The sequence below is a fragment of the Aphidius gifuensis genome, linkage group LG4 (genome assembly GCF_014905175.1).
Source record: "Aphidius gifuensis isolate YNYX2018 linkage group LG4, ASM1490517v1, whole genome shotgun sequence".
Taxonomy (NCBI): Eukaryota; Metazoa; Arthropoda; class Insecta; order Hymenoptera; family Braconidae; genus Aphidius; species Aphidius gifuensis.
In genome coordinates, this window is record NC_057791.1 from 21461448 (window position 1) to 21484807 (window position 23360).

Genomic DNA, 23360 nt, shown 5'->3' on the forward strand with positions numbered 1-23360 from the left:
AAAAGATAAATGATAATACATGAATAATAATACGAAATAGCTTTTTAAATAATATTAAATTAAACTAACAACGTAAAAATATAAATACGTTTTTAAGTATTTTTTTTTTCTCTTTTTGTCGTAGAAAAAATATCTTTTTTTTTTTCTTTTTAAACATACAATCTTATATTAATTTGTGCTCATTGTTTATTGAGCAATGTCATTTATTTAAATGAATAAAAAATTCTTCAAATTTAATATAAATACTTGAGAATAATATTTAAAAAAGCTAAATACTTTTTTTAGAAAAAAAAAAATAAGAAATATCATTACTTATGAATAATTTAACTTGAAGAAAACTTTGGATTCTTTTTCTTAAATTTCTAATTTAAAGAGTATAAAAAAAAAATAATAATAATAGTTATTATTACTAACGAACATAGGGATGATACTTAGTTGCACTATGGGAAGTTCCTATATAAGCAACACGATGTGGTCCAATTCCATGAGTGTCATTTGTACCTGGTGTTGATGAAATACTTGTTGTCATGACATTTGTTGTTCGATAACCAGTTGTTCCTGATACAATATCAAAAAATAACGTAATACTTATTTACTAAAAACACATTAATATAAAATTATATAATATTATTTAAACAATAATTATAAATAATTAATAAATAATCAAGGATTAATCTAGGTATTGAATTCAGAGCTAATTTTAAACTAATTCATCATTTGTATATCTATTAATATAATATTCAAATGTCATTAACAATTATTTATTTTTTGTTTAATTTAAAAAAGTAAAATAATAAAGCTTTCAAGTTATTTTTAAATGAAAAAAAAAATATTACTATCTTACGAGTAGAAAAAAAAATAAATAAAGGATTTGCTTGAAATGTACTCGAGCTTTTTGTTTCTATTTGAAATACTTGGACACCTCTTTTGTCTTTTTGATATCTTGTTATATAAAGCTTCTTGTTCATTTTTTTTTTTTTTTAAATATTTAATTTCTCTGTTTTCAACACCTAGCGTCGGTAGGGATGAAAATTCAAGTGGGATAAGGAAAATCGCTGTGGACCAGGGGCAGAGTCTCCATTAAGCACAAATGTCAGGCTTCCAGTTTCAGTTTTGTATTTCAATTGATGTAGAGAGTCTGTTGAACAAAACAGAAAAGGAATTGGATCGATAAATTAATTATAAATTTAATTATATTAATTTATTTTTATATATTCTATTTTTAAATTTTAATTTTAGAGCAGTATGTAAATTTATTTTAAAATATTAAACACTGTTTTGTGTTTTATTTAAATATAAGTAAAAAAAAATTATTCTATTTTTAAATTTAAAAAATTTATGCTTTGAAATATTCAGTCAATTGTTGTTGTTTTATATACAACATTTTAACTTGATGAATTTTTTATTTAAATTATAAATTAACAATTAAATTTTCAACAAGAAAAATAATAATTATTTGGTTAAAAAAAAATTCAATTAATTTTTTAACCTGATGTCTTTTTTTAGTTCTAATTTAAATTAAAAAATTTTTTTTTTATTACATATTTAATATTTAAAAGTTTCATAAAATACTGTATGATTTAAAAAATAATAATTATTTTATTCTATTTTAAAGTTTGTAGATGGAAAAAAAAAAATTTATTATAATTTCGAAATGTAATTATCGACTGTCAATCAATAAAATTAAACAGACAATAAATTTCTACAAGAAAAAAAATTTAAAAAATCAATTTAAATTTATATTAACATTTCATAAAATATTCCATTCAAAAAGAAACAAATTAACTGCTATTTTCAATTTTCTAAATGAAGAAAAAAAAAAAATTAAAAAAAAATTTAATCTATACGACTTTCGATCGATCCAACATTCCATCTCAACGAAAATTTTCCAGCCATTTAAATATTAAAAAAGAAAATTAATATAAAATCCATAAATAATAAATATTTAAAAATAATTAAATTTAAAAACAAGAAAAAAAAATTGCTAATAGGATGAAAGGAGACATTCCAATAAATTTTCAATAATTTTACTTTTTAATATTTCGTTTAATTTTTGTTTTAATCAATAATAATTTCACGTATGATATATTTATATATCTAATGAGGAGTGATCAATTAATTTTGTCAACTATTATTATTACAACATAACAATATTATTATCGCACTTACATAATTTATAATAATAATAATAATTAGCAAGATGATTAATATTATCTTAAATATCAATTAATCTACAACACCGTTAATATAATATTATTAAAATTATTATTTTGACATATCAATTGATAATTAGCAGTCATTATTGTATAAATAGTGGCAAGTATTTATCATTTGGGTAAATTAACTTATTATCAAGGAGGGATCATAAACGTAATTACAATTCACTGAAAATATTATTTATTTTTTTTTTTAAATTAAAAAATTAATGGCTCGACTTATTATTATTTTTCATTTAAATATTTACAAATTATGATATTTTTTAAATAAATTTATAAATTCCCTTTACAAGTTTCTTTTCAATGCTAGACTTTTTAAATTTGATTGAAAAATTTTATTAATATTGTCATTGCCATTTTCTATAATTTTTAAAAACATTTTTTAATTAAATTTTTTAAACTAATTATTATTTTTTTTTTAAATAGGGTTATTGGTTTTTTTTAATTTATTACATATTATTTATGATAACATAGTCAATACTCTCTGTTGAAATTCTTAATTAAACTTTGCATTATTTATTTTTACGTTTGAGGATATTTTTTAAGTGGTACAAAAATTATTATTCAAATTACTTAATAGCTGAAAAATTCCCTCCATTTTATTGTTTTTTTTTTTCTTTAAATTTGTATTTTTTAAGAATTTAATCAGTCGTTATTTATACATCCACACATTCAAGCTCTTAATCTCGATGTTTCCTCCATTTTTCTACATATTTTCTTGAGTTTTAAAAATAACTAATTATGATTTTAACAAGAACACAATTATTGGCTGTTAATAACTACATTATAACCCATTCAAAAAATATAAAAATTAATAATCTAGCAAAAAAATTTAATTTAATAAATATATATTTCATATAAATCAATTATTGGCCTTGATAATTAAGAAAAAATGTCAATAAAATATTAATAATTTGCCACCATACTGCATTTTAAACGAAATAAAAAATAAAATATCAAAAAAATAAAACGATGGAAAACATTTAGTTTAGGATAATTTTTAAAAATAAATTTTGGGTAATAATAAAAGCAACGTGTTTAATTTGTGATCAATAAATTTTTTTTTTTTTTTACTTCATATTTCTTATTATTTTTTCGTAAGTGTCTGTGTGTATATTAACCATACATTACATTACTAAAAAAATGTGTATTATAATGTCAACAATAATGACAGTATTGATTTTTAATTAATTTTAATATTAATTATTAAATTCTAATTATTTAAATCCATTATTAGATAAATTATCTAATTTACCGTAAATTTTATTCGTTATCATTTTTATTTCCTTATTTCAATGCATTATTTTCATACACATTAATATTATTATTATTTTTTGTTAAATATTTTATATTTTTAGATGAAAATGTGACACAGACTCGGAGGCATTTTAAAAATATAATAATATTATAATTAAATTACAAGAAAAACAATGAGAGTATATTTTATTTAAGTTATTTAAAATATGAAAAAAATTTGAATGATAAACAAGTGGCTTCAATTGCAATAACGAATTCAATAAAAAATTTAATAATAATATCAAAAAAAATATATTCTCATTGTGTTGCTAGTAATTTTCTTTATATTTTTTTTTTTTGCTGGAAATGTTGAAATTAAACAATGAAAAAACGAGCGAGCATCAAGGTTTACTTTGATAAAACTATTTCATAATCCAACCTTATTAATTCAGTCGGTGTTTATTTAATTTTTTTATTTATTTTAATTAATTAATTTATTTTTTCTTGCAGCATGAATTAAATATAAAATATATTCTACGTATGTAAAGCTCCAAGGGGACCTCCGATCTTACAAATACAAAGCTAAACGTTACAAGTATACAAGATCATTACAGTAATTAATTTTTCATTTAAATTTTTCTATAATTGATTTTTTTTTTTCCTTATTCATTTCTTTACCTAAGCAACGTTATTAACTTTTATATAAATTAAATGCAAGATGTAATTTGCATTATCATAATTATAATTACTTAAAAAAATTTTTTTTTTAAATTTATTTTGAACCTGATATAATTATTTTATTAAATTTTAATTGTGTGGCTGGCATACTCGCAATCTTAAACTCGTCACAAAAATTTTTTTCTCTATCATTATTTTAATAAAACAATGATAATTATAATTAAAAAAAAAAAAACAATTTATTTATTTTAATTTATCGTCTATGTGCGTATTGACAGTGATTATGATTATGTCTGTGTATGTGTATTTAAATGTTTGTGTGAAAATTGTAATTTATAAACTACATAAATTTATTTTAGAATTTTTAATTATGTTTTTTTTTTTATATTATTAATTGATTTTAGCTAAAGGCATTTATTATTTTATTACTTTTTTATTATTTTTTGGCTGTTGTAATATTAACTCGCATTAATCCACCAACAATTTTTTAATGATGTTTTACAATCGAAATGGAGGAGGGACGAGAGCAAGGTACCCGTTATTGAGTCTGAATCGCAATGTTAATTATATCATTAATTAATATAGATTATTTTTAAATTAAATCAAAAAGAAAAACAGACAAATATAAATCACACTGAGTGAATATAAAAATAATCTTGACGGATATACGATTTTCTAAATATATTTATATTTTATACTTTTTAAAATACATGGAAATTAATTCTTAAAAAAACAAAAAACGTATTATTTATTAGCTAATGTAACCAGTCTTTAATGGGCCTTTTTTCCCTCTAAATATTACCCCAAAAATTGAATATATATTATGATTATTTTTGTAGATTAATTAAACTTTAAACCGTGATTTTAATTTCCATGATTTTTAATTTTATTTTAATGTTTAATTATGAATTTATCAACCAAGTTAATTTACAACAAAAAAAATTAAAACAATAATAGGCAACGTGGTAAATTATATTGTTTTTTTTTTTTTTTTATATTTCATTATATTTAATTATAATCTATTTTGTTTTTTTAATTTTAATTTAATTATATTTTCGTCAAACATTGTGACTTATTTGTTTAGTCTAATAACTCTTAGATTACTTTCTTTTTTTTTTTTAATTTTTAGAAGATTGGCATTACGAATTAGTCAACAAGAGGGTACCTATTTCAATAAGAGATTAAAAAAATAAAAAAAAAACTATAAACAAATATTGTTTATTAATTTAAAAAAAAAAAAGTCTTAAATTTTTTTTTTTTTTCACTAAAAAAAATATATATATATTTTTTTTTTTATTAATATATATAAATGAGTAAGGCGTACAGGAGAGGGGCAGTAGATAGGAAGGATTAAAACTGGATTTTAAATAATCTGTAACTTAACAACAAAGACCAAAAAAAAATTATTGATTTATAAAAATAAAAAATGAAAAATTTCATCGACAACCCTGAGAATTTACGAATCATCAACTGTCTACGATTAAGCTTATTTTCATAATACCTCAATTAAATTAAAAATTATTTATGTTTTTTTAATATAATTTGCTAAATCCATTTGAAAATCCATAGATTATTTATTATTTCATCTGAAAATGTAAAATACTTTGTGTGTTTTAAGATACATTATATCCAAAAAAATATATTTACTCTTGAATAAATTGTTGTTGGTATTTATAATTATTTAATTATCATAATTTGACACTAATAAATTTAAAAAACTTATTCTATTTTTTTAATAATGATTTACTTTTGCTTAATTCAATTGTTTTTTTTTTTAATTCATAAAAACTTTATTTACTGATAGATAATAATGAAGACAATAATAATCATAATAATCATAATAATAATAATATTTTTTTTCATAGTCAATAGGTTAGCACTAATGGTTCTGTTTTAAACATTATCTCAATTTTTTTTTTTTCTTTTTTTTCTGTTCCATAAATATATATATTTACTTGTAGATATATTACATTACAGATAAGATGAGATGGACAGCCTTAGATTCAAAAAAAAAAAAGAATTAAAATAAAAACGATGCATAATTTCTACTACCCCTTTTCTTATTTTTTATTTTTACTCCACATTAATAAATAACGTATCGATCACGATTTTATTTTTTAAATTATTTCTTTTGTTTAAAATCAAATTATTTATTGGTATTATTATTTTTTTTTTTTTCTTATTAACTTTAGCTCTTATTTACTTGATTAATCAACAACATGTCGATTTGCCTATTTATTAATTTTAGACTCTTTAATTATTTTTAAATTTATTAATTTTAATTAATTTGTGTTTTAAAATTCAGTGTTTTTTTATTTTAAATATGTTTAATGTAAATGCGTATTTTTTTTAAATTTATATATTGAATTTTATTAGTACACAAAAGGGTAATTTGATTGAGCTCCCTTTTTCTTATCGACTTTTTTTTTTACTTTAATTACGCAATTTTAATTATTAAATGTATCAACTTGATCCCAGAATTATATGTTTTTTTATTTTCTAAACGAGCCGCGTTGATCACAATGTTAAAATAAAAAAAAAAAATAAAAAAACATATTTATATATATAGTTATATAAAAAAATGAAATGCATATTGATTTAAGAGCTAAATAAATTTGCATTAATTAAAAAAACAAATGACAAATTTAAATGATTAATTGTACAGAATATGTTTTTCTTATTTTTTTCTTTAAAAATATATATTTATATATATTAACTCGGCTCGCCTGGCAATGAAACTGCGAGTTGTGTATTATTTTTTTATTTTTATTTTAAATTTTATAATGAAAGAGCCGCCGCATTTAGAAATATTATCTTTTTTTTTTTAGGTCTATGGTAAACCCTACAGAGTAAATATAATAAAGCCATATATTTTAATCAGGTAGACTTTTCAGATCGGTGCCCCCTTTTCTCACCTAACCACTCTATCATATCAACCACTTGGTTATTCTTACTTTTCAATCATATTTTTATTTTGCTACGCATTTAAATGGATAAATGCCTTTAAGACATCTTTTTATTTTTTGTTAAATTATTATTCAAGCCGTTCCACTAATTAAATTTACATATCAATGATAAACTCAGTCTCGCCAGTCTAAAATTTATAAACACCTTAATATAGCAATCATCTTATACAGTTGTCAGTTGATATATAGTTTAAAAATTATTGTGCCATAATAAAAAACAAATAAAAAAAGAAATAAACTTAGCTATTTTATAATAGATTTATTATCAATTTTTTTTTTTCTAATTATTGCTAAGTGTTTCAACGACAATTGAGATGTAGTCGATCATAATGGAGATAAATTAAAAAAAATAACAATTTTAATAAAATACTAAAAAGACCCTGAAATAATTTGTTGATATGAATCAATAGACTTTATGCTAATTGCGACTTAAAAGAACAAAAAAAATTATAATTATTATGAACAATTGCTTAAAGAATTAAGTTTTTTTTTTTGTTTCAACTACAATTGTCGTACGGAAGAATTTTTTTTTTACAATAAAACCCGTTGTTATTTTTAATTTACTAAATTTAAAACCTATTGACGACAAATTATTAATTAGAAAAAAAAAAAAATAAAAAATACAAAATAAAGATAAATATTGTTATTAAATGAAAAAATTAATGATATAAATGGAAATGTACATAGTACTGTCTCAAGAGCAAAATTTGGATACTAAAATTTTTTGTTATTTAACATTAAAGGTATATGTATATTTTTTGTAAAATATTTTTTAATAAAATATCATATATCCTTTAGTTTATTTAAATCTAATTTATATATTTTTAGAAAACAATTATATTTTAATTGGCACGGTATTATTAATTAACATTATAATTAAATTAAAGGCGTTGAAATAAATTTTTCTTTTGTTGGTTGTTGACGTAATTCTTGATAACGTTGTTGATTCAGTGCTAGTAATTCCGCAGTTTGCTCTGGACAATTTGAAATAAAGAGAGAAAAAATTTTTTTTTATCATTAAAAATAATTAAAAAAATGTATAAATTGGAAAACAATCTGTGGTAGCCAGCTACTGTTGTCAAAATGACAAACACGAAAAAAAAAAAAAAAATGATTTTATTCTTTAATTTTAAGTCACTCATTTATAAACTTATATTTTTAATCAATATTTCTCTCATTCAATAATAATTATATGTTAAAAAAAATAATAAAGATCAGCCAGTGAACCTTGTTACTTCAAAAGTAGTATCAATTCAATAATTAGATTTTGTATATTTTATTTTTTCTTTCTATCTATTTTTTTATTTATTATTTTTTAAACTCATTCCATTAATTCGATTACCTAATTATAATTAGTTTACATAAAAAAAACGTGGATTTTAAAGATGTCTTAAAGGCATTCATTGCCAATGCAATAATTCTATTGAACGGTATATTTATTTTTAATCAATTTATTTTACTTTAAATATTATCATTTTTCTTTAAATTCTCATTTTATCATCGCGTGATGTATTTTATTTATTATCGTTACGTTTAAAAAAAAAAAATTAATTAAAAAAAAAAATAAACAATTAAAAGTGGAACAAATGTACGTATAAAAATTGTACATTTTTTTTTTAACTAAATTTTTTTTTCTTAAAGAATCTTCATGCATCCCCCGTACATCATGTTTAAATTTTTAATATTATTATTATTATTTTTTATTTATTTTTTTTTTCGTAAAAATTATCGCTCGCGCTCGCTCGTATTTTGTGTTTTTTTTTTTTTTTTTCATTTTATGTTAGTTTAAATCAACGATTATTTGACCCTGACAATAACTGTATATATTTTTTTTTTATTTTTCTTTTTTTTTTTTCAACTACCTAAACAGTTTAATTCTTGTATTTTTTTATTTTAATTAGACAACCATCATCATTCCCAGCGCCTCCGAAAAAAAAGTGCTCCCTTGTTAAGCATGGATTTTTTATCATTTTTTTTTTTCTTTTTTATTTACTCACTTACACGACCTCATCATATTTTCATTTTTTTTTTTTTTTTACATTTTCCTTTTATTTTCTGATCGTATAAAATGATTAAATTCATGTACTATTAATTTTCAAAGCAAAAAAAAACAAAATAAACTATTGTCAAAATTTATTAGATGAAAAAAAAATAAAATAAAAACATTAAAATTTGATTGTTTGTTATTTATTTATTGAAATAATTATAAGAAAAAAAATAAGTGATAAAATATTATAATAAAAATGATTTAAAAATAATTAAAAAAAAAAAAAAAATCATGCTAACAAGGGTTTTAATTTGTCGTGTGTGCACATTTTAATCATTTTAAATCGCGAATGAATTAAAATGGTCATGATGTGGGCCACTCTTTGTAATCAAAGCCTTGCTGACCAGGTTTTGGAGCGCTGGCAGCATACCCACCTTGGTTGCTATCTGCAGCCTGATAAGAGCGTTGTGGATAATTTGTTTCAGCAAAACTACCAGTATACCCAGTATATCCAGTATAATCGGGAGTTTTAGCTGAACTGCTGCTCGATCCTGGAGCACCAGAGCCTGTTGTTTGCCTTGAGTACATATCACCTGAAACACCCACACGTTCGAATACTCATTTCCCTACTAAAACTTTTTTTTTTTTTTCTCTAATTTTAACGAAGACTTGTGATTTTTTTTTAAATCTTATTTTTATATATTACACGAAACAATATTAGAAACAACACAAGAAGAACCAAAAAAGCACCAAAACCAGAAATTGATGAATTATAATTATTCCAATGAATTAGCACAATTATAATGATTTAAAATAATTTTTTTTTTTTATTATTTAATGAATAATAGAGGTATGAATCGAGAAGCTTACTGACAAATTACGAGAATAATTAAAATATGATTAAATTAACAGGCAGACAGAAAGCGAACGGAAAATTTGACGATGAAATCATTAGATTTAAATTGTAATGTTTGTTTTTTTGAAAAAAAAAAAAAAAATAGGAGTAATGAGATTGAGGAATTTAGAACCGGAATGCACTAGCCTACTCTACGAAGTTGATATATATTTTCAAACAAACAATAAATAAAAATATTAAAATATTAAAAAACAAATTTAAAATGTTGTTTTATTCTTGATGTGTAGCATCAAGACAAAATGCATTTCTACATGAAGATATTAATTTTTTTTTAAATACTGAATAATGATAATTAAAAAAATAATAATAATTTAGTTTATTAATTAATTTACCGCAATGAATATATTATTTTTGATATGGAAAAATACTATGGAATGGCAAGCGTGAATGATAATAACAGCAATATAATAGTAATATTAATAATAAAAATAAATAGATAAATAATAATAATAATTGTTTATACAAATATATAAATTTGTCTACGAAAAAATCGTCGGGAAGGCAGTCTCCAAACATTCATATATAAAAACGCGAATAAAAGATTTAAAATAAAAAAAAATGAATTCAAAGAGATTAAAAAAAATACAATTATTAACCAATTGTTAATAATAATTTAAATAATGAAAAAAAAATATTTTCGTGTGTCGCATATTGGCACTAAATTATCACTAGCACTAATCAATTTTTCTAAATGATTTATCGTAAAACGGTCAACTTAACTAATTTATATATTCTCCGCAGGGAGTGTCATGCCTTTCACAAAACTACACGAAGAGTCAAAGATAGATAAATAATTAAAAAATCAATTAAACCATAGTAATTTTTTTTTTTATAAACATAAAACAAGCGCAAAAAATATGCGCAATTTTTTTTATTTATTTTTATAAGTATTAAAAAAAATATATTTAAAAAATGTCAAATGGACAAAAAAATTTTATAAAAATTAATTAAAGTCAACAGTTCTAGTTGGTTGATTTTTTATAATACAATAATAATAATAAAATTGAATTTTACAATTTACAAATTGCTGGTTGCAATAAGAATTTTTTCAAAGATTTATAAAAAAAAAATTTCGATTCAGTCAAATGACATGAATTTAAAAATAAAAATCGAAATTAAAAAAAAAACGAAATATATATATTTACTATTAAAATAATAAAGAAAAAAAAAAAAAAAATTAATTAATTAATTAATTAATAGAAAACAGTAACAAATGAGTGCGACTTTGAGCTTTGAGAAGACTCACCCTGCGGACCAGAGGGGTTCGAGTTGGAGTTGGGCTGCGAGGAGTTGGGCTGAGGGGGCTGAGGTGGTGGTTGACTACCCGGTGGTGGACCATTTTGTGCCATATTCCAAGAGTTCCAGGAACCACCGGGACCACCTGCCGCAGCCCCACCAGTACCCGCTGTAGGCCCATAACCCCCTGAAGCGGCCGCCGCCGGCCCACCTGCGATCATTAACCACACAAAACACGTGTCACGGATCCTCTTGTTTTATAACTCACGATATTTCTACCACGATATCAATTTACCAATTTTTTTTTTAAATATTCATTCAATAACACAAAAAAAAAAAAAATAAACAAAAATAAAATAAAGCAAAAAAAAAAAGAAATATCTCTACTTGTTCAATTGTTATTTTTTTTTTGTAATTTTAATTATTTTTCAAGCTAATTATTTATTCCCCTTATCAATCGATTAATTAATAATATCATTGGTCGATCGCACCGACTGAGTGATCATTAGTGACAATTGAGACATGCAGTCGAATTAAATTAATAAACATCGGTGGATCGACTGCCTATTGTCGCGAATGTTATTCAACAATTCCCCTGATTTTAATGTTATTATTATTTTTTATTTATATTATAAATAAAATAATACGCTTTAATAAACAAACAATTATATAATATATATAAATAAATTTTATTATTATTTATAATATTGAAAATAAAGACTCACCATAACTTCCATAACCTTGAGTTGCAGCTGCTGGTTGAACATTATAACTACTACCCCATTGATGTGGTGGTGGTGGTGGTATTTGTTGTTGTTGTGGTGGTCCAGGTGGTGCACCCCATCCTTGTGCATTGTACTGTGTACTGTAACCAGCATAACCACCAGTTTGTGGAGTACCACCCCAACCTTGATACTGTTGCATCATGTTACCTGGTGGTCCCATTGGTCCACCAATCATTGGACCACCCATTTGACCATTTGGTCCACCCATTGGACCCATATTACCAGCCATACCCATTTGTGGTCCACCTTGTTGTGGTGGTCCCCATTGACCTTGATGACCGTCATTCATTTTACTTGATGAATCACGTGGCTCAGCTCGTTTGATTTCAACCTGTAATCAATCCAAATTAGCACATCATAAGTATTGATTTTTTATTATTCAATTTTTGAATTTTTTTTTTTTCTATTTAAATATCATTTTTTTAATTATTTACTAATATATGAAATTAATTATCAACTATTTTTTTTTTCTTTCTTTTAATATATAACACTTGTACAGACATATAAATAGAAATTTTATTTTTTTAAATTTCAAATTGTACTTGAAATATTGTTTTTCAATTTGAGATGATTTGATTATTTGTCTGTACAATTGTTTAATTTGTTTATATTAATCTTTAACAGCTATCCTTAATTATATATTAATTTTAACTCTATGATATCTTTAGTTAGATACTAGTTAAAAATAATAATAAAATTACAAGATATAAATTTAAATGATACATGAAAATATATTGTCGTTTAGTTATTATTTTTTTTTTTTTTATATGATTATATGTTATACCTGTTTTCCGGCCAAGTTGACAAAATGCTCGGCAACACAACGATCGACTGCGTCTTCATCTTCAAAGCTTAAGAATCCAAATCCTGTTGTCGAAATGTTATACATTTGTAGATTTAATTTAAGTGATGATCATGATGTTACATTGTTTGTATTTTTTTTTTTGTTTTTGAATTAATTAAAAATAAAAAACTTAGGAATAAATAAGATTTAAATCTTAATTCAAAATTATTTTTAACTATCAATAAATATTATTATATAAATTTTCTTTTCTTTCTTTTTTTTAATTATTAAAATCTTACCTCGTGATTTCTTTTTTTCTTGATCATACATAATAACGACTTCCATGACCTTGCCAAAACGTGCAAAGAACAAACGAAGATCAGTTTCAGTTACATTGCTGGGCAAACCACCAAGAAATACTTTTGGAAATCCACCACTACGTTTTGGCTTTTGAAGAGTGCGTGGATTACATGGTTTTGGATCAATCTGTAAAATACAAAATAAATTAATAAACATACAACAACAAACAATGAATTATTTTTAATTTGTTGTCATTTATTTTTGTCGAATCAAAAAATTACTTACTGTACGACCATCAAGCTGATGTGGTCCATTTTGTAAAACAAGACCAACATTAGCTGGATCACTGAATGTTACAAATCCAAATCCACGACTACGTCCAGATTCGCTATTTTTCATAACAACACAGTCAATAACTTCGCCATAACGACTGAAATAACGCTGCAAATTATCTTGCGTTGTTTCCCAAGACAAACCACCAACAAACAATTTTCTGTAAATTATAAAAATTTATACAACATTAATAAACATTACTCTTAAACCTTGAGTCTGCGCAATAACAATATAATCATGTCAGCATAAATATATATTATTATTTTAGCTGATAAAAAAAAATAAAAAAAAAAAAACTGATAGCTCTTATCTCAATTCAATAAAATATCGATAAAATAAATATTTAAAAATAAAAAAATACATTCAATATTTGAGTCAATGGGTACCAGAATATTTACTCATTATTATCATCATTAAATTATACTTAAAAATCATCATTAAATTAATGATAAAAAAAAATTAATTTAGGATATTTTCTTTCATCTAAAAAAAATCTAATAAATACATATAAAATAGCAAAAAAAAATGGCTTTTTTTTTCTCGAATTGTATTATCTTTCATGGCGTTACTTTTCTCACAAGCTATCATAATAATAATAATAAATAAATAATGATAATAATAATAATAAAAATATCTGGTAAAGCAAAATGGCGGGGAAGGGGAAACCAAGGATGGAAAGCAACGCGACTACCGGCACAATGCTATACTTTCACCCTTCTTTTTTTTTTTTTACATTTTTTTTTTTTTTTTCATTAAATTAAAACTCTTGGAAACAATTACTATTTTTGGAGCATACATAAAAAAAAATATTAAAATACAAATTTATCAATGATACAAAAATATTAGAAATATAAATTTGATTTTTTTTTTTTTTTGAAGAGATATTTTTTGTGACTGACGAGACATGATGCGTAACCGGCATCAGATTAAAAAAAAAAAAGAAAAAACCACGCTTCGTAGAAGGAAGTAAAAAAAGGAAAAAAAAAAAAAAAAAAATCTTAAATTTGGTGCGTGGAGTCACAAACAATCTTGTCCGCCATTATTAAATATTAAAAAATGCCAAAAGTCAATAAATGAATTAATTAAAATATATAATTAATAAAAAAAAAAATTGAATTTATTTTTTTTAGTTATTTTTTTTTTTTATTAAATGGAGTAAAGATAAAAAATATTTCGGATTTATATCTTGACAAGAGAGATGGAAGGATGAAAATTATCCGGTAAAAATAATAAAAATAGATATATATTTATTTGTTTTTATTGATAATGAAACTTACCCCTTTTCATCGTCGTCCATTTCGACCTTCACTCTCATAATATTTCACTTAAAACTATCAGAATATTTTCACGTTTGTCAAGACGCGTGTAAAAATATGGCACGATGCTGAGCGCGAACAAGGCTAATGGCTTCCTAGTCTGGTTAACAACCCAAGAAGAACAAGAGCGACGTTGGGACGTTGCGATCAAAGCCGAAATGTAAACGTAACGATGAGACGCGCGTCACTTCCCGCCTCTTTCTCCTCTTTCCCCCTTTTTTATTAATCAAATCAGCAACCCTAAATTTTTATCATTAATTTTTAAACAATCAATTATCATTTATTCATCTATAAATATAATTATTTTATTTGTTATTGATTTATTTAATTGTTTATTTTTCTTTTTATATTAATTTTAAATTTTTATTTTTGACTTGTTTGTTATTTTTTTTTTTTTGTGTTGGATTTTTTTTTTTTTTTAATTGCGCACGCAGGTCAGTGCCGTACACAGGTTGATCTTGAAGAAAAAAAAAAAAGGATGATATATGATAAAAAAAAAATAAATACAATTCGGTTCAATGACAGATTGACAGCTGTAAATTAATTGAGATAAAATTTAATTTATTTTGTAATTTTTTATTGTGTCAAGTGATGATTATTTGTTGACTGAAAATATTTAATAATGTGATGATAATATGATTGTTGATTATGCAAATATTATGATAAGTGAATGACCTTGAAATTTGAATTATCAATTTTAATTAATTTAAAAAAGTAAATAATACAAAAAATAATTATTGGTAATTGTCATAGTATTGGATAATTAATTTTTTAATTTTATTTTAAATTAAAAATTTAATAATTTAATGTTGTTTTTGTCATTTTTAGGAAATGTTATTATTTTTTTTTTTCGAGAGAAAAGTTCAACAGCCTTTCGACAGCCGGTAAATTCGCCATGTTAAATTTGGAAATGCGCGGCAAACCGGCAAATTGTTTGAAAAATAAAAAATGTCAAATTGTTAAATTGACAATTTATCACGTTAATAATAATTTTAAATATTTTTAAAATAATATTTTAGATTTTTGTTTAAGTTTTTTAACATATTGAATGATTTATTGAATTATTGGCAAATTATTTTCATAATAATTTGGAATAGTAAAAATAACAGTCGTGGAGAAAAAAATTTAATTAACCCTTTCATTGTAAAATGCAACGGAGAACCATATAAAAATATATAAAAACTTGTTTACAATCACCATAGTTATTATTCAGTGATGCTCAACTAGGATTCACAGATATTTTATTTGAAAAAAAAAATAAAACAAGTAGTTATTTTCAACACACCATTATTATTTAACTGACCACACAATATTTTTTATTTTAACGATTCATATTTCAACCAATAAAAAAATAATACCAACAAATAAATCAACAATAAAATCATATTGTAAAATAAAACCATAAAACTACCATAAAAATAAAATATATCTATTTAAAAAGAAAAAAAAAATACCATCGTAAATAAACGCCAATAACGCAAGTTTGCAATAAAATTATTTTTACAACATTCAAAATAATAGCGTAAATAAAAAGTTAGAAAAAACTATGTATATTTATTTGCAATTTAACTAGCATCAATAACATTTAACAAATACAAAAAAAATTTTTGGCAAAGCGAAATTATCAGTATAAAAGTATTTGCAATAGTAAAAATAAAAATTTATAATTTTACAATTTTTAAAAAATTTTAAAACTAAAACACAAATTTTCATGTTTCTTTTCTATAAAAAAAAATTGTACTTTATTTTTAAATTTCTATATTTGTTTTAAGGTAATAAAAAAAATATTAGAAACATGATGTTAAAAATATTTATCAGCATTATTGATATGAAGAAAAAAATAAATAAAAATGAGAATATGCGGATGTCATGATTTCATTGGATAATTGAATAAGTACAGGCAGTTCACAGTTGAATTTCCGGTAGGAATTATTTCAAGTTACGATGTACTATTCTCAAAATAATCCAACAAATCTAAATTATAAAAAAGTAAGTCTACCTGTCTAGATGATAAATACAAAAAGAAATGAAAAAAAAAATACAAATCTATTGAATTTATCATTTTAAAGTATTTTTTTTTTATTTATTCCAGTTTGTAAGAAAGAAACGAGGATGTATGCTCAATGTATCATCGAAAAGTTATAGTCCAAAATCCAGACATTGAGAATAAAATTAAATAAAAAAAATATGGGCGGAGAAGGGGGCTAGAAAAATATATTCTGGCATGTTCCCCTAATACAGTCTCGTCTGCTCGATATTCAAGGACTAAAAGATAAAAATAAAAAATCCAGTCCAAAAAAAAAAAAAGCAACAGCATCATCATGTGGACCTTTGATTCCTCCGACCATAATTTTTTTATTTTATTTCTCAGAGATGACTTAACAAGATGCTGAAAATAAACAGGTTGGCTACTTTATACTGCTCTTTGGTTACTCTCATACATATGTAACATAAAAAAATATTTCCCTTCCTTAGGTATCAGTTTTCAAAAGAATTTCCATGAGCCACATGTTTCGAAAAAATAAAAAAATAAAATATATACCATTGTGAGAACGAGCAATAAAAAAAAAGACATCAGACAAGAGATGCTTCATCTTGCTCACTCTGCTGAGCTTCAATTGACAAATTGCTCTTCAACAATTGCACGCACATTTCCGTGTCTAGTTACCTATTACTATTCTTGCTTTAATGACAATATTACAGTTATATTTAAATTATAATAGTCATTAAAATTAAACAATCATCAGTCATACACTAACTAATGATTCATCAATAATTATGTAAGCAAAAAAAAAACATTATTACTCAAGTCTAGATGTTGTTAATTGAACATGATAAAAATTTCTAACGAAAGAAAAATTAATTTTACAGATGGCAATAATTTTTCGATAATTTCGAGAGTGCAGCTGAGGATGAAAGGGTCAGTAACACTTCCGGAAAATTAAAAACCAGTTGTATATGTATATCAAATCATGACCTTGGTTATTGATTGAAATTAAATGACTCTATTGCAATTTTTTATCAACAAAATGATGTGAGTAAATTAGAAAAGAAAAACAAAACAGGTTGAAAAACAAATTAACAACAATAAGTAGTTTAATTAACAGTTGTAAAATATATTTTAACACTTTCATTACATCAGAGTAGAAAATAAAAGTTGTTGCTTATATACACAATAAAATATTGAAAAAAAAAAAATGAAGAATGAGGTAAAGGATCAAAGGCACATAAATATATGTTGCATTCATCGTCAAGATGTTATGTGTTACAGTTAAAGCATCCTCTCTGATCACGTACAGCCGATTGAGACTGTCTTTAGTTGTGACTGTGCCATCCAGCTACACACCACTTGGTTGGCATCGCGGCTCATCAGTCGATCCCACGCGGTTCTCGAGAATAGACCTGAAGAACCAAGTGGAAGATATAAAAAAAAAATAATAATTTTTTTATTCAATATAAGAGAAAAAAAAAACAACATAAGATACGAAGAAATACGAAGAAGAACGGAGGAGTTAAGCTTCCTTAGAATAAGCAAAGACTGTCTCGATCAGTATTTTAATCGTCTATTCATTCGACCGTGAGACAGTGTTGTTACAAGTTCAACATAAAATAATTACAAAAGAACAGTGATATTGTATATTTTATTGAAAAATGTTTTAACAATTTTTGGATATGACAAACCGGTTCATTTGGTACTCCAATATCTGCAAGGTGATCATTAAATTTTTCGTCTTTTTTTAACATTAATATCATCATGATTTTCGGATTTTAATTATCAAAAAAAAATATATATACATGGCAAATGAATTTGCTTTAAAAATTATCTTATCAATGATAGAGACAAGAAAAAAATATCTGTAAATAGTGGAGTTGTCTTTGAGGAGGGATTTAATTGGTTTAGATTTTTTTCTTTTTTACGTGCGTAAATGAAATTCGTGTGAACGGATATATTAAAAGCGTGTGAGTATTTTTTTTTTTTTTTTTTATTTGACGCATGGGTTTATCCAAGAGTAGTTTGTAATTAATCATTTTTTGTTATTTATTTTATTCCTTGGGAATTACTATCTGGTTTTTTTCTATTTTTCTATATAGATAATAAATAATTATTTAAATTTTATCACGCGAATCAAGATAAGTGACTGTTAAAAGGCAACAAAAAACAACCGTAAGAGGTGAAACCCCCACGAACTGTTGCTATAAAATAATAACGGTGTCTTCAAGAATCTTTAAATAATGATTTTTATATTATTTTGCACATCATTTAATGTTTTTTTTTTTCTTTATACAATTGAACTTCCACTGTCATGGAAAAAAAAATTACTCAAAAAAAAAAAAAAAATTAAAGCCTTGAAAATTGATTGACACGTGTGTGACCTCGTTAACAATAATTTTATTTTTAAATTTTTTTGTAAATTTTAATTCTAAACACATGTACTCTACTAAAACTACAAAAATTTTTTAATATAATTAATTGTTTCCTCAGTTTTTTTTAGATAAAAAAATATACTTTATTTTTCCTCAAATAAATTAATCTTTTTTTTTTTTCCCCACAATAATGATTTTCGTCATGCGAATAACAGTAGCTTTTAAATTTTATGATTTCAGATAAATTTAAAATAGACAAAATAAATAAAGACTGTCTTTGTTTATTGAAGAATCATGTTATCTCCAAAACTACATGAATTTATTGAAATTAATATTTAAAAATTAACAATTAAAAAAGGAAATAAAAGACTATGGAATCAATGAGAAATATATCAATAAAGCTAATGATTAAAAAAATAAAAAATAATGTCGAAATTAATAAATTATTTATTAAAAATTTGTCTCGGTGACGGATCATTCAGTGATGCGTAGACGACGTGGTTTTGGAAGTGCCATTTTAGGCCTAACAATAGGCTTTTTGATAGGAACAATTATAATTAATTATCGTTTAAATAAATCAATTAATTATTCAACAAATATATTAACAAAAAATAAACAATTACCACAAAAAAAAACTATATCAATGATTAATAATATTGATATTAATAAAACAAATAGTAATCTTGTATTTGTTGGTGTTATGACTGCTGAAAAATATTTAAGTACAAGAGCAAAAGCTGTATTTGAAACTTGGGGCAAGACGGTACCAGGTAACATAGCATTTTTTTCATCAGAATATTCATTATTACCAGATAATTGTCCAAGTTTACCACTTGTTACACTACCAACTGTTGACGATGGTTATCCACCACAAAAAAAATCATTTTTAATGTTACAATACATGTGGAATAATTTTGGTGATAAATATGAATGGTTTATTCGTGCTGATGATGATGTTTATATTAGAACAGATCGTTTAGAAAAATTATTAAAATCAATTGACTCTAAAAAAGCATGGTACATTGGACAAGCTGGACGTGGTAATTCAGAAGAATTTGGATTATTATCACTTGAATATGATGAAAATTTTTGTATGGGTGGACCTGGTGTTATATTTTCAAGAGAAACATTAAGAAGAATTGTTGAACATACTAAGGATTGTTTAAAAAATCTTTATACAACACATGAAGATGTTGAACTTGGTAGGTGTGTTAAAAAATATGCTGGGATACCTTGTACATGGAGCTATGAGGTAAATATATTGATGCAAAAATTTTATATTGAATTTTGTTGATGTCACAAATAATTTTTGTGTCAAGATGTGGAAATTTAAAAAATTCACTTTGATCTTTAACCGGTTTACAAGCCTTGATTATATAAATATTTTTTAAAGCAATTTAATTATTTTAATTAACATAGTAATGTTAATTAATTTTGTCTTATTATTTTTGTTATTTTAATTTTTTTTTACTTTTAAATCATCAGACGAATAAGTTGATGAATATAATATTTTTTAAATCTTGCTCTTTCTTGATAATGTTTTAGCTAGAATCATTATGATAATGATAAAGAATAAAAGATTAATTATTTTATAGTGATGAAATTATTCTCAGTATTAAAGATAATTTTTTTATCAATTTGCAGATGCAGTCAATTCTTTATCACAACAGTAGTGGTGAGCAAGCATTTAGTGGTAATTTAAAAAGAAAAGAAGTACATAGAGCTATCACACTTCATCCAGTTAAAAGTCCACAAAAAATGTATAGACTTCATAATTACATGAAAGTAAGTAAGCTAATAATAAATCAAAAATAAAAATTAATTAACAAAAATTAAAATTTACTTTTTAGGGTTTAAAAATTCAAGATTATAAACAAGAAATATTAAATTTACATCGAGATATTTATACAATGGCTCAACAATTGGGAATGTCTGTTAAAGATTTAAAAAATGAACTTTTAGAAAATAAAACAGAAATAGATCCATTACGAAATATTGAACTTCTTGGTAATTTTTAATTTTTTTTTCAAATAAAAAAGACAACTCAATTATTGTAAGACAATGTTGTCAATTAAATTAATTTTTATATTTTGAATTTCAAGGAGTACCAGCTGGACTAATGAGTTTCAAGCCAACATCTGAGGAAGAAGTGGTACCATGGGATTTTCTAGCACGTTCAGAGTATAGTTTAACTGATTCAAATCCAAGAAGAAGAATTCACAGTGATGTTAAAGAAGGTCTTGAAGATATCACAAGACAAGTTATGGATTCAATAAATGCCTGCTCAAGACAACGTGGTCGTATTGTTGAAGAACGTTCAGCTCTATATGGCTATCGTAGAGTTGATGCTTATGGTGCTGATACAATTTTAGATCTACTACTTGTTTATAGAAAATACAGAGGAAGAAAAGTCACTCTACCTGTACGTCGTCATGTCTATGTTCATCAGCATTTTACTGGTAAAATTTATTTTTCAATAATTACATTTAATCATCATTAATTATCATCATTAATTATTAATTTTATCAACAGAATTTGAAACAAGAGAAATTGGTAATTACCAAGATATTGATGAACAAAAAAATTCACCAAATAATTTTTATTCTGGTCTTCTTGGATACCCATCATTATCATCATCATCATCAAATAAACCTGTATCTATAAAAGATAAATTAATTAAATTTATTTTGCCATTGTCTGGACGACATAATATTTTCAAAAGATTTTTAAATAATTATAAAGACGTATGTGTTATAACAGGTGAAAAAACTGAACTAATTGTGATACTTTATCCGTATAAAGCTGATGATTCAATGAAAAAAACAATTGAATTGATAAAAAATTTTAAACTAAATTATAAAAATTCAATAATAAATATTATTATTAATGATAATAATAATTTTTCACGTGCAAATGCACTTAATACTGGTGTATCATTATCAAATGATGATGATTTATTATTTTTTATTGATGTTGATATTGTATTTAAAGCTGAATCACTTGTTAAAATACGTTATAATACAATTATTGATAAACAAATTTATTTTCCAATAGTATTTAGTCAATTTAATCCAAAAATTGTCCATAGAAATAATAGCTATTATGATCATTTTACGATTAATGAAGATACTGGTTATTGGCGACAATTTGGATTTGGTATTGTGTCAATTTACAAACGGGATTATTTAAAAATTGGTGGTTTTAATACATCCATAACTGGATGGGGACAGGAGGATGTTGATTTTTTTGAAAAATCAATTAAATCAAATGTCAAAGTATTTAGATCACCAGACGTACATTTAATTCATGTTTATCATGATGCTGAGTGTGATAGTAATTTATCAAATAGCCAATTGTCAATGTGTAAAGGTACTAGAGAAGAAAATTTAGGTAGTACACAAGCACTTGCTAAAATTATTTATAATAATCCAAATTATTTAAAATATGCTAGTGATAAACGAATAAAATTAATTGCATCTGGAGGATAATATAAATGTAGATATATTATTTTATTTTTAGATAATTAATTAATATAAATTCGTTAGTTACGAATTGGTGATACAATGCATGATCAGTAACATCAAGAAATAATTAATTTATTAGTTTTTAGTTGATGAAATAAAATAAGAAATTGTAATTTTTATCATCTTGATGTTACTGGTCATGTTATAATATTTTTTAGGATTAGAATAAACAAAAATAGAGCAATATCTTTTATAATAATTAGAACGTTTTAAAAAGTGTTTATTTTAAATTAAAGTCAGTGCTGAATTGAGTCTTGCAGCCGAGTAACTCTGTCTAGTCAAATCGGCCATTCAGAATGAAAAAAATTAAACAAAAAAATCAAGACTCAGTACGCGTTGTGTTTTTTTTTTTAACTGTATAAATTAATAAATATTATTATTATAAAAAAATTGTTTTTTTTTTTTACTGTAGTATATTTTTTATGAATCTCCAGTGATCTGAAAAATACTCAATATATTTTTGCAAAAATTATTGTCATGAAAATATCGAGGCAAGAGTGAAAAAATTAAATAAAAAAATTATTTTTCGATTGTATTTTGTTGATTTGGTTAAAGGTACCAATAAAAAAACATTTAAACAATTTTTTTTTTATCAATTATATTTTAATTAAATTACATCAAAATAAAATTATCCTGTCAATTACATTAATTTATTTTTTTTTTTGCTTTTCAATTTTTTATATTGCTAAAGCAATTTATTTGTTAATTTAATTTTTTT

General features: G+C 23.3%; 2 protein-coding genes across 6 annotated transcripts; one reads left to right on the forward strand and one right to left on the reverse strand.

The window, feature by feature from the left end:
* Positions 1-243: 243 nt before the first annotated feature.
* On the reverse strand, positions 244-14924 carry LOC122855655 (heterogeneous nuclear ribonucleoprotein 27C). Of its 3 annotated transcripts, XM_044157187.1 has the most exons (7): positions 14715-14924; positions 13390-13597; positions 13104-13290; positions 12805-12887; positions 11961-12351; positions 11246-11446; positions 6010-9676 (listed from the first exon to the last, which is right to left on the reverse strand). In XM_044157187.1, exons 1-7 carry the CDS (start codon positions 14750-14752, stop codon positions 9447-9449), a joined length of 1338 nt encoding a protein of 445 aa, XP_044013122.1. In that variant the 5' UTR covers positions 14753-14924; the 3' UTR covers positions 6010-9446. The 3 variants fall into 3 exon arrangements, with proteins under 3 accessions (XP_044013124.1, XP_044013122.1, XP_044013123.1); XM_044157189.1 differs by lacking the exons at positions 6010-9676; positions 11246-11446 and adding an exon at positions 244-558; XM_044157188.1 differs by lacking the exon at positions 11246-11446 and having other exon boundaries at positions 14715-14922.
* A 1614-nt stretch (positions 14925-16538) lies between these two features.
* LOC122855656 (chondroitin sulfate synthase 1) lies at positions 16539-23270 on the forward strand. Of its 3 annotated transcripts, XM_044157191.1 has the most exons (10): positions 16539-16742; positions 16846-17156; positions 17229-17533; positions 17625-17787; positions 18025-18464; positions 19359-20370; positions 20763-20903; positions 20969-21125; positions 21221-21577; positions 21651-23128. In XM_044157191.1, exons 6-10 carry the CDS (start codon positions 19603-19605, stop codon positions 22604-22606), a joined length of 2379 nt encoding a protein of 792 aa, XP_044013126.1. In that variant the 5' UTR covers positions 16539-16742; positions 16846-17156; positions 17229-17533; positions 17625-17787; positions 18025-18464; positions 19359-19602; the 3' UTR covers positions 22607-23128. The 3 variants fall into 3 exon arrangements, with proteins under 3 accessions (XP_044013126.1, XP_044013125.1, XP_044013127.1); XM_044157190.1 differs by lacking the exons at positions 16539-16742; positions 16846-17156; positions 17229-17533; positions 17625-17787 and having other exon boundaries at positions 17861-18464; positions 21651-23270; XM_044157192.1 differs by lacking the exons at positions 16539-16742; positions 16846-17156; positions 17229-17533; positions 17625-17787; positions 18025-18464 and adding an exon at positions 18516-18711.
* The last annotated feature ends 90 nt before the right edge of the window (positions 23271-23360 follow it).